This window comes from Heloderma suspectum, chromosome 2 (assembly GCF_057233095.1).
Source record: "Heloderma suspectum isolate Gila_16-S chromosome 2, 16-S_ref, whole genome shotgun sequence".
NCBI lineage: Eukaryota > Metazoa > Chordata > Lepidosauria > Squamata > Helodermatidae > Heloderma > Heloderma suspectum.
In genome coordinates this window covers 70,845,808-70,857,652 of record NC_139459.1, presented here as the reverse complement: position 1 = coordinate 70,857,652, position 11,845 = coordinate 70,845,808, and the positions used below count along the sequence as shown (strand labels likewise).

Sequence of the window (11,845 nt, the reverse complement as noted above, 5' to 3'; positions counted from 1 at the left end):
GTGATGGAATAGAGAAAGGGTGGCAGAAAATAGTGTGAGAGATAGTGGCAGAAAGGGAGAGAGAGGGAGGAGGGGTTGGCACAAAGAGAAAAAGAGAAAAGGTGGCACTACCCACTTTTGTCTCTGAGTCCGTCTGCAGTCGGCTCTGCCTACCCAACTGATTTTTCCTATGGGTCGACAGCCATCCATAGAGAAAAGGTTCCTCAGCCCTCCTTTAACAGTATAACCAATAATTTCCTTTATGAATACAGCCAGAACATAATGACTTGTTTAAATGTCCTGCCAGTATATGTTGCTGACCAAGATAAAGTTACTCAGCCTTTGATTTTGGAGCATGGTCTTCAGTTCCATCCTACACATTTAATAATTCTGTAGAAATGCACTGTTAGTTACAATTTGCTGCTGAAATTAAAATAATGAAAAAATGAAGACTTTTCTGCAAACGACTCCTTGATTGCTTCCAGGCTCTCATTCTTCTAAAAGCTTTCACTTTGCCTGGAACAATGCTGCCATCTAGGGACAAAGCAGATACATTACAAGCCATGGGCTCGCATTTGTCCTTCATACAAGAAACTTCACAGAAATTGCAGGTAACTGTTCGCTGATTAGGAAAATATATATCCCAAAACAGCGGTAGGGTAATGCCTTTATTAGTATCACCTGCAAGGTCACGAAGAAGTGAGCAAACTTTTGAGTTCATAAAAAGCTCGGAATTAGGATAGAGGTTAAACATTAACAACAAAAACAAAAGGTGTGGAGGGGGAGAGAAAAGGAAGATGATCACACAGGCCAAGTTGAAAAAACCCAAGCCTGCGGATTGTGGAGACCTTAAGGCACAATCTTATGCATGTTTAGACTGAAAAAAGGACTACAACTCCCAGCATGCATCTGGGGGACATAGGATATTTTGGTTTCTGGGATCCGCGGTTGGAACCAGGGCTTTTACCTCAGAACCCAGAAACAGTGCTCCCTGCCCCCTCATAGGTGGTGTGGTTCTCTCCAGGCTGGCTATGTCTCCATGCTCGGAAATGGAGCGCAGAGACAAGGGAAAGGGGGCATCCCTGTGGAGGGGAGGAGACCGCAGAAGCTGCTTTAAGCAGGCCCCTATGCGCCACACAGCCTCCTTCCCTCCCCATCCCTGAAGCCATGCCCAGATGGGTGAAATTGCCCATCTAGGGAAAATGCAGGGTGGCCGGAGCACGGAGGCAAGGATTGCATCTGTGCTTCAGTCACCCTGCATTGGATACTTGGCAGCTTCCAATTTTGGAGGCTCCTGACTATCAATATAGGATTACGCCCTTACTGACTTAACCTTTCCTAGCTTCTAGTGCAGCAAATATATCATTTTCTCATTGTATTAGAGGTCAGAGGTGGCCATGGTAGCACAAGTTTTAACTTGCAAGTGAGCTCAAGGGTGAATTCAGAAGGCTGAAGGCAATCCACCCCACCCCCAATGAAAACTACACTTGTTGAGACAAGGAGGAAGATTCCCAATCCCCTTACTTAATACAGAGGCGCAGAAGCAGTTTGAATATAGATAACTGAATGTTGACATCTCTGTTCCCAACATCATTTTGGGGCCATGCCGAATCACACATGTCTGCTTCTAGGAGATTGTCTCCATAGCCTATGAGATGCCTTACTCTCATACCGGCTCTGTGGAATGCAAGGTGCATTCACCTAAGATGCCCCCAACCAGGACATCGAGTTGGAGGTCCCTTCCAACTCTGTGATTCTATTATATGAATAAAGAATTGTCTTTATGCCCAAAGTGAGCCATAGGCCACCCCAAACCATACAGGCCTACCAATGGGAGCTGGTCTCGTTTGAGGTGTCGTAGCATCATGTCTGGCCCAAAGTTTCCTTTTTGCACAATCTGCTCTCAACCATGATGTCCCCAAGCCAATATACAGTCAGGGCCAGAAATACTGGAACAAGGATAACTGTTTTGGCAGTTGGTCTCTGTATACCACCACATTGAAGTTGAAACACACCCAGATGGGAGCGAAGTCAGGACTTTCAGCTGTAATTCAAGGGGCTTGACAAAAGTGGGGCACTAACCATTCAGGAAGGACAGCCAGTGGCATACACACACACCCATCGTTGCTGGCTCATAAGTAATGGAACGAATGGCTGACAAGCAGCTGCATGGCCAGGTATGGCCTGTTTCCTGGGTACCCCATGACCAATCGAGCAGATAAAAGGCCTGGAGGTGGTTCTGAGTGTTACATTTGCATTTGGTAGCTGTTCACTGGAACCCCCAACATGAGGTCCAAAGAGGTGTCAGTGCGAGTGAAGGAGGCCATCATTAGGCTGAGGAAACAAAATAAACCCATCAGAGAGATAGCAAAAACATTGGGAGTGGTCAGTACAACAGTTTGGAACATCCTGAAAAAGAAGGAATTAACTGGCAAGCTCAGCAACAGCAAAAGGCCTGGCAGACTATGGAAGTCAACTAAAGTGGATGACCGCAGAATGCTGCTCATGGTGAAGAGGAACACTTTCACAACATCTAGCCAGGTCAAGAATGCTCTTGAGGAGGTAGGCATGTCATTGTCATCATCTACAGTCAAGAGATGGCTTTATGAATGTAAATACAGAGGCTTCACAACAAGGTGCAAACCACTGGTAATGCTTAAGAACCGGGAGCCAGATTAGCCTTTGCCAGCAAACACCTAAAAAAGCCTGCCCAGTTCTGGAATAAGATTCTTTGGACTGATGAAACCAAGATTAACTTGTACCAGAATGATGGGAAGAGAAAAGTATGGAGAAAGAAAGGAACAGCTCATGATCCAAAGCATGCCACACCATCTGTCAAACATGGTGGAGGCAGTGTTATGACATGGGCATGTATGGCTGCCAATGGAACCGGGTCACTGGTGTTTATTGATGACCTGACTGCTGATAAAAGCAGCAGGATGAATTCTGAAGTGTATAGGGCTATACTTTCTGCTCAGGTTCAGCTGAATGCTGCCAAATTGATAGGACGCCACTTCATATTGCAGATGGATAATGACCCAAAACATACAGCAAAAGCTACCCAAGAGTTTCTCCAGGCAAAGAAGTGGGATGTTCTTCAATGGCCAAGTCAGTCACCTGATCTCAACCCAATACAGCATGCTTTCCCCTTACTGAAGACAAGACTGAAGGCAGAAAGATCCACAAACAAGCAGCAGCTGAAGGCAGCTGCAGTAAAGGCCTGGCAGAGCATCTCTAGGGAAGACACTCAGCATTTGGTCATGTCCATGGGTTCCAGACTTCAGGCAGTCATTGACTGCAAAGGATTTTCATCCAGGTATTAAAGGCGATCCTTAAGTTTGAGATGATGTTGGTTTGTTCCATTACTTATGAACCACCAACGACAGGTGTGTGTGTATGCCACTAGCTGTCCTTCCTGAATGGTTAGTGCCCCACTTTTGTCAAACCCCTTGAATTACAGCTGAAAGTCCTGACTTCGCTCCCGTCTGGGTGTCTTTTCTTTCAACTTCAATGTGGTGGTGTACAGAGGCCAACTGCCAAAACAGTTATCCTTGTTCCAATATTTCTGCCCCTGACTGTATCTACCAGGATGGGAAAAGGGGTGTGCGTGTGTGTGTGTGTGTGTGTGTGTGTTGCATCCTGAAATAAGCCTTTCCTTGGGCTATGCGAAATAATACCCTGTTGGCACCAGGGGAACGCTCCCTTTGAAATGTGGTGGTGAAACACAATTTGAGGTGGCTCAAACATTATTTTGGAGAGCAGCTGTTCCTGTACCTCTGTGTTGAATAAGTAACTGGGAACCAAGAATCAACTTCAGCCTGATCATCTTGAGTATAGTTTATTTTAAAATGTGAATATATATTGCAGCCTGCTGGCGTCCTGGCTCTTTTCATAAGCCCAAACTGCAAGAACTTAGAAAAACACAATTAAATACCAAGCTCTTATTCTGGATCAGAATGATCACATGGGGCTGTAGATGGCTGGATGCAAGGAACAAGACAAATGCTTGCATATTGTTCAGATGATACAGCCACAAATATTTAGCACTGAGTTAGGTGCCTTTAAGGAAAACATGCCTCGTTCTGTGCTGGATTGGTGCCACTGAGATGGGGATATTTAAGTAAATATGTCAGAGTATGACTATATTTTATGCTGTTTTATGTATTTATTACATTTTATAACCACCAAATAACCAAAATTCTTTGGATGGTTACTAATAGATTTTAAAATATAAAATATACATTAAACATATAAAAAAGGTAAAACAGCACAGGATGAAACTAATGTGCAAGGTGCCTTTCTGAAAGGAATGGGATCTAGGCCAATTTCTCCTTGCCTCAGCTGAAGATAGAGTGGGAAGGGCACAGTTTCTCTCCCACGCCGCACTGGGACAGCACTGTGGCAATGTCGCCGCAACAGAGTTGATCGTCTCGCTTACATAGAGGAAACGAGCCTCCAATCGCTCCGCCTGCTGTTTGTGAGGATCCAAGGCTAGAGTCTTAGGGCGCAATCCTATCGGGATCAGAGGCGGCCGTCTATCCAATGCAGAGCAGGAGAAGCGCAGAGGGGTCCCCTCCACGCTTCAGCCGCCAAGCATTTGTGGCTAGACAGCCGATTTCAGCTGTCTATCTGTGAGAACGCAGAGTGGGGGAAGTGGCTGCCGGGTGACACATAGGATGTGTCGTACCAGCATTTCCGCTTTTACATAAAACCCCAGAACGCCCCCTGGAATGCCCCATTTTCACCGCTCTGCGCTCCTGAGCGCAGAGCCATTCTGAGCTGCCTGCAAGGTAGCGCGGGGGGCGGGCGGGAGGCTGGTTCTCAGGGAATCGACCTCGGAGCGTGGGCCCTGAGGTCGGTTCCCAGAAACCGATGTATCCTACAGCTGTCTAGCCACTGACTAGCGGCCATAGGATTGCTCCCTTAATGACTCTCTAATAAGACACCCGGTTCCCAGTTGCAGTTTGCAATTGAAATAATCAGGCCTTCTAATCACAAAAGTAGTCCAGAAGGAGTAACTGTTTTTTCTTATTGGTGGAACCCTGCACAATGAAATAGGGAATAGGGAAACCCTGAATCCCCATAGGGAAACATAGGCTTCTACCTGCCCACAGGGAAACCCTGAATACCCATAGGGAAACATAGGTTTCTACCTGCCCACAGGGAAACCTGGATGCCCATAGGGAAACATAGGCTTCTACCTGCCTATACGGAAACTTAGGTTTCTACCTGCCCATAGGGAAACCCTGAATGCCCATAGGGAAACACGGGCATATACCTATGGGCAGGTAGAAGCCTGTTTCCCTATGGACATTCAGGATTTCCCTATGGGCAGGTAGAAGCCTATGTTTCCCTGTGGGCATTCATAGTTTTCCTACGGGCAAGTACTGTCATTTGTTTTAGTATGTCCCGTTAGGGTGCAATCCTATGCATGTTTAGAGAGGAAAAAAAGTCCTACAACTCCCATGATGCCCCAGCCAGCTATGCTGGCTAGGACATGCTGAGAGTCGTTGGGCTTTTTTCGGCCTAAACATGCATTGCACCTTTATTTATGAACAAAAATAAATTAAACGAATTCACTGAATGCCATTAAAAAAAAATCCTCCCGCCCACACCCACGAACAGCCTAACTACTTAAAACACATACACACATCCCTCCTCCTGTTCCAAGCTCTTCTACCCAAGTCCATAACTGGGGCTGGGGTTGGTGAGGGCATGACTTTTGCAAAGCACTGCATTCCCCAGGCTTCCGCCACTCTTAGGAACGTGGTAATCAGAACCGGAAGTGAGGGCTGTACGGCGCCTCTTGTTTGTTTTGGTTATGCGCGCGTGCGCATAGATATAGATATCAACTCAAGGTGAGGGGTCAGAGAGGCGGCCGCTTCCGCCCGCGTCCCGGAACCAGCCGTGCTGCAGGAACCGGCCTCAGAGTTTTGCCGGCCGCCGCCGCCGCCGCGGTGACGGGCCCGGGGAGTCATGTCGCCGTGAGGCTGGGCTGACGCCGCGCAGAGAAGGCCCTGCTGGGCACGGGGGCGGCGGCGGCGGTTCTGCCTCCTATATGGGCCACTTTCTCTCGCGGAAGGGAACCAGCCAGAAAGCGGAGAAGAGCCGCCCCCGCCGCCCCCGCAGTCGCCCCCTGAGGGGGAAGGTGCCGCCGCGGAACCGGAGCTGCTTCCTGCGCGGGCCCTGCATGCTCTGCTTCCTGGTGCGCAACGCCAACGCGCCCGCCGCGCGCGAGCAGCCTCCCGCTCGCCGGGACTCCTCCTCTCCGCCGCCGCTTCTCTACGCGGCTCTGCAGGCCCCCGAGGAGCGCGCCGCCCGCCGCCTGCTGCGCTTGTCGCCCGTGGCCGCCTGGGAAGAGCGGGGCCGCCGCCGCCGCCGCCTGCTGCTCTCCGGCCTGCTGTTCTCGCCGCCGCCGCCTGCAGCGCGCCGGGGCTTCTTCGGGCCTGCGCTGGAGAGCGGCGAGGCTCCGCCGGAGATGGTGTGCAAACGCAAAGGAGTGGGGCTGCCCGCCTGCCCGCCCCGCAAGCTGCCTCGCTGCGCCACCATCACAGAGACTGCGGCGGCGGGGACCGGGAGTCCTTCGCCGCCGCCCGAGGCCGCCGGTTGCCCGCCGGGCTTCCTACCCGAGCAACTCCTCTGCCCCCTGCCCTGCGCCTCGGAGCGCGCCAGGGGAGGCTCGCCTAGAGACCCCGCCGAAGAGAATGGAGACGGGAAGGGGCTGACGCCGGTAGGCTCCCCGTCGCAGCTGCCGGAGCTCGGCGGGAGAGAGAAGCACGAGCTCCGCGAACCAGACTGTGAGGAACCCCCCGAGAACCCCGGCGACTGTTGCCGGGAGCCACAGCCACCATCCCCGGACATCAACCAGCTGCCGCCCTCCATCCTACTCAAGGTGGGTTTGCTGAGTACAGGCAGTCAAAGGTGGTGCTGTCAGGTAACTGCGATCCAGAGGCTCCCAAGGTATGTGGGGAATACCCACTTATTGACACCTGTGCTTGCATAGTTTCTGTCAGTCTGATCTTTTCTCTCTCTTCTCCCCCCCCCCCTCAGAGGGTCTGCAAGGAGATATCTTTGTGGGTTTCTCAGGTGCCTCTGTTGGATGTGGCACTCGCTGAGTGTACCTGTTCCTCATATATGGGTCAGGTCAGTGTAATCTAGGGACAGCAGTGTTGCTTCTGATGTGAGAATGTTTCTTCAGATTATTCTCTTCTGCGAGGAGTCGGCAGTGAACCAGGAATGTGGGAATCTGTCATGTAGGCAAGCCCTTGCATAGAGGGTGTTTTAAAGAAATCACATTGTAACCCAGTTGAAGACAAAATAGTAATAGTTCTTAGGAACACAAGAAGTTGCCTTCTACCAAGTACATTTAGCTCAGTATTGTTGACAATGACTGGCAGCCAGCTCTCTAGAGTTTCAGGCAGGATTGTTTCCTATCGTGATCTGGAGATGGTGGGGATTGGTGGGACCTTCTTCATGCAAAGTATGTGCTCTACTATGGCCCTTCCCATTCTTGATTGTTCACAAGTAGTCATATTGAGGCTGAGTCTCTACCTTGAGAGAACAGAGTGCTTTTAGAGTATATTCACATCAATTAATCTGGAATAATTATTAGTGGTTGCAACCACAGGGAATTGTTCCACATGCAAATGACAATTAATAACCTATAGGAAGTTCCACTTTCTAGTAACCCTTCCTTTACAATAAGAAAGATATCAGTGTTAGGGGAATAGCTGAGTGGTATTTAGCAAATGTTATGGGCTATGGTTTAAATTGTAGCTTAGAGCTTCCTCTGGATTCATATTAGTATTACATCATGCTGTTACACTGGAAGGTAAAGAAGGAGGAAGTCTGAAAAGTTGGGAGTTGGTGCGTCCTGTGTTGTACAGAATATAAAAAAGTAAAGAGGCAAAGAGAGCCTCCAGCACATATTCCCAATAGTATTAAATCCTGCTTCAGTGCCTGAAGCTCTTTAAGAGGCCTGTTTTGCATCAAAATGCAGACATCTCTCATAAAAATAGGTAGCTGGGATCTTTGACACAGAATAACTTCTGCAGATATGGCTTATTCGAGATAATAAGCTACTTCTGTGGAGGTTTACTCTGAGAGGTATTCTCAAGAGCTGTGAATGGGGGCTCAAGGTGGAAAGTTGCTCTCCTACTTTTTTTCTTCAACAAATTCATCTACATTGCTTCCTGTTGGGGATGTTTTCAGTCTTCTCTCTGTTTTCCCAGCACTAGCTCACAATAGTATGAGAAAACCAAACAGTATGGAGGAAGATACTGTGGAAAGCAGGTAGGAGAAATTTGGAAGGCTGTTACCTACTAACAGTATCTAAATGTTGAAGAGCCAGAATGTTTCAGGGGCCCAACCTAAAGCTTTTTTGTGCCCACAGTAGTTGAAGTACACACATTTACAAATGGAGATCCATAATATTTTCTGGAGTAGCTTTATTTTTTCCTTTCTTTGACACATACTGCAGTAATCACCCACCCACCCACCCTCCCCATTCCTAAAATAGATGAGGTAGACAGAAAGCCCTTAAGCACCCCTCCAAAGAATGCTGCCCAACCTTTCAGTTGCCAGACTATAGGAACATGAGATGAGAAAATGGTGTCTGTGACAACAGAAGTGTTGGCCTGTTGGCTGTCCAGGACAGCTAGTTGCTCACTAGGGCATTAAGCCTCTCACACAACATGATCTGCTCATTTGCATGGGACTGGAAAGATAATTAATATACAGGTTGACTGCAGCTATTTCACTTAAATGCTTACTATGGCTAATATGTAATGGAATGGTAAAAATCAGTGGAGTAGCTGTGATGAATGAATAGCTAGAGGAAATGTGTTTGCCTTAAAGATACTTGTTTAAAGCTTACAAAAAGAATCACAACAAGAAATTGTCAGGATAATAGGAAAGAAATTTGAGGTATTGACTTTCTCTTAACTACACCTTTTTTTTCTTTTCATAGATATTTTCCAACTTGTCTTTGAATGAGCGATGTCTTTCAGCATCGTTGGTTTGTAAATATTGGCGTGACCTCTGTTTAGATTTCCAGTTCTGGAAGCAATTGGATCTCAGTAGTCGTCAGCAGGTATGAAGGAAGCCACATTGCAAAATGAATACCTTGGACCATGTCAAAACAATTCCTTTGTCTTCCAGATGCTGGAAGTGATACCTGTGGTTACTTTTCATCCTGCTGAGTTGTCATACAAGAAATGCAATGTGTTTTCCTAATTACTTAGGGCACAATCCTATGGGTTGTGCCCTGGGTACTCACAAGCCCCTAGACCTGGAGGCTTACAAGTATCCTATGCAGAGAGGTGTATTTCTAGGTGCCTTGTACCTCTCTTGCTGCATTTTAGCTAGATGGGCGATTTTGCCTGATTAGTGGAGGCTTCGGGGACGGGGAGGGAAGGTGGCTGGGGCAGTGATAGGAAATAGCATAAACTGACTGCCTCTCTGCCCCACCCTGAGGAACACCTCCTTTTCCCTATCTCCACACTCCATTTACTATTCTCTCCGCACCAGCTACAACGGGGAGGGGAGCGCAGTTTCCTGGTCCCTGTCTTCAAGCGCGGAGCCAATAAAAAAAATCCTATGTCTCCCAGATGCTGTCTAGGGGACATAGGATTGCTCCCTTAGTTTATTGTGGTAAGGATTGCTCCCTTAGATTATGGTGGTCTCTCTCCAAACAGTTGTGTGGAACATACTTGAACATATGAAACTTATGCTGAGTCAAAGCACTGGCCCAGTGCTGTCTACTTTGGAGACCAATTCCAGTCAATGACATGGGCAGAAATCTTTCCCAGACCTGCTGCTCACTGTGATGTACTACATGCATATTTATATGATGGACAATTAGGCGTGACCTGCACAACACTCTTAACAGACTAAAGAAGCTTCGAGCCTGATTATCTGAACACTGAACTAGCAATGCGCAGGATTAGGTATCAGTTCCAGTGCAAAGGAACAACAATGTGTTTGTGCTAGCGTTGGGTTTGTGGCCCTGTGTAGGTGCTGCAACAGCCATCAGTAGCTGTGTTGAGCAGGGGATGTTTTTTGGTGGATGTGGTAGAGACAGACAGGGATTGAACTAGATCCAGAATGGCTGTTGGTTCCATATATGTTGAGCAGACATAGTGCTGCATGCGGGATTAATAGCAACAGGAGGTGCCTAAAATTGAAGTTGGACAGGACAGGAAGGCATAGAGGCCAAACTTGTAGTGAAGGTATTTGCTTGTGCAAATGCTTTTTGGTAGTGAAATCTTAAGTATCTCGGACTTGTTGATACTTCCATTTGGTTTTTTCATGAAATTAAAAAAAAGAAGTTATGGGAATATTAACATTACATATTGGATTTTGTTTGGCAGGTCACTGATGAGTTACTGGAAAGAATTGCATCAAGAAGCCAAAATATAACTGAAATCAATATTTCAGATTGCCGTAATGTATCGGATACAGGAGTATGTGTGCTAGCATCTAAATGTCCTGGACTTCTAAGGTATACAGCCTACAGATGTAAACAGCTGTCTGATACATCTATAATTGCAGTGGCCTCACAATGCCCTCAACTGCAGAAAGTACATGTGGGCAACCAAGATCGGCTCACTGATGAAGGACTCAAGAAGGTAAGCTTTAAATATTAGTGAAGGTATTTTTGATAACAGAGAAAGTTGTCCTTAAATCACTTATGCTGCAGTCCTGTACATGTCTATTCAGAAGTAAGTCCTTTTGAGTTCAGTGGGACCTATTCCAAGATAAGTATGTGACTGCAACCTTAAGGTGCAATCTTATATCTACTTAATTGGGAGTAAACCTTCCCTAACTCAGTGGTATCTACTTCTGAATAAATGTGTATAGGAGTGGGCTGTTGGTGTCAAAACAAAATATATTTTATATTACTTTTCACTGCACCCAAAGGCATCCAAGGGGATGTACAATATTAAGTACAGTGCAAGGGCTAAAACAAAATTAGTCAATATTTTCTGTTCTGGCAAGAACTCCAGAAAGACCCTTGTCTATGTGCACAGTTCTTTAGCTGTGCATACATAGCTCTTAAGTACAGTCAGTCAAAAGTAGGTATAGCTGTGTCCTGCATGGACCCCAACAACACCAAATAAACTGTTTTCTGGGATTTTTGTGGCAGATAGTGTAAGCAAGCTCCTTTTTGGCTGTTTTCTCGGCCTATCCCTACTTCTGCTGCATTCACTGTATTGAATTTCCAGATTGCAGTAGCAATATATGCTAATTATAGGCCTGCAGTTTTGGCAGGTCATTTTTAATTTAAATGTGAACTTCTTATCCCACCACGTTATTCTGTGTCATTTTTTCTGTCAATAGCTAATGGTCTCCATTGTTTTACATGAGATTCTTCTTTTCTTGGCCTGTTGTTATCCATACTTCCTTGTATCCCCTTTGAGTTTTTATCTGTGTTAAACAATTGCCTGCATCTCATCACAGCTACTCTACGGACATTTTCAGTGTTCAATGACATCTGTTTACTTGGGAATTAAAGTGCAGTATCCTATTCGGCAGGAGCGCTAACATAAATTACATAGTGCTAACATAACCTATCTCTAGCATAGTACCAATAGTGTTTGCTGGTATGACAGGTTTTTCTGAGAAACCCATCATGCCAGCAAATGCTATTGGCATTGCACTAAAGGTATCTTACACTGGTAAGCATAACTAATTTATGTTAGTGCTAGCGCTGAATAGGATACTGCCCATTATGTTTGAACATGTCAAGACATAGCAACTTAGAGTGCAATCCTATGACTGCCAGACAGTGGCTAGATGGCCATAGGATTGGTTGGCTCCCAGAGAACCGCCTCCCCACCCCTCCCCCACTGCCTCATAGGCAGCG

General features: G+C 46.9%; 1 protein-coding gene across 9 annotated transcripts in view; it reads left to right on the top strand.

The window, feature by feature from the left end:
- The first annotated feature begins 5,822 nt into the window (after positions 1 to 5,822).
- Positions 5,823 to 11,845, top strand: part of FBXL17 (F-box and leucine rich repeat protein 17) — a 253,495-nt gene continuing 247,472 nt past the window's right edge. For 6 of the 9 annotated variants that reach the window (XM_084833839.1, XM_084833840.1, XM_084833844.1 and 3 more), the window contains exons 1-3: positions 5,833 to 6,871; positions 8,948 to 9,070; positions 10,350 to 10,607. In XM_084833839.1, coding sequence (XP_084689965.1) covers positions 6,038 to 6,871; positions 8,948 to 9,070; positions 10,350 to 10,607 — 1,215 coding nt within the window. In that variant the 5' untranslated portion in view covers positions 5,833 to 6,037. Of the gene's footprint in view, positions 6,872 to 8,947; positions 9,071 to 10,349; positions 10,608 to 11,845 lie in introns of all 9 variants that reach the window. The other 3 variants (XM_084833837.1, XM_084833836.1, XM_084833838.1) reach the window with 3 other exon arrangements.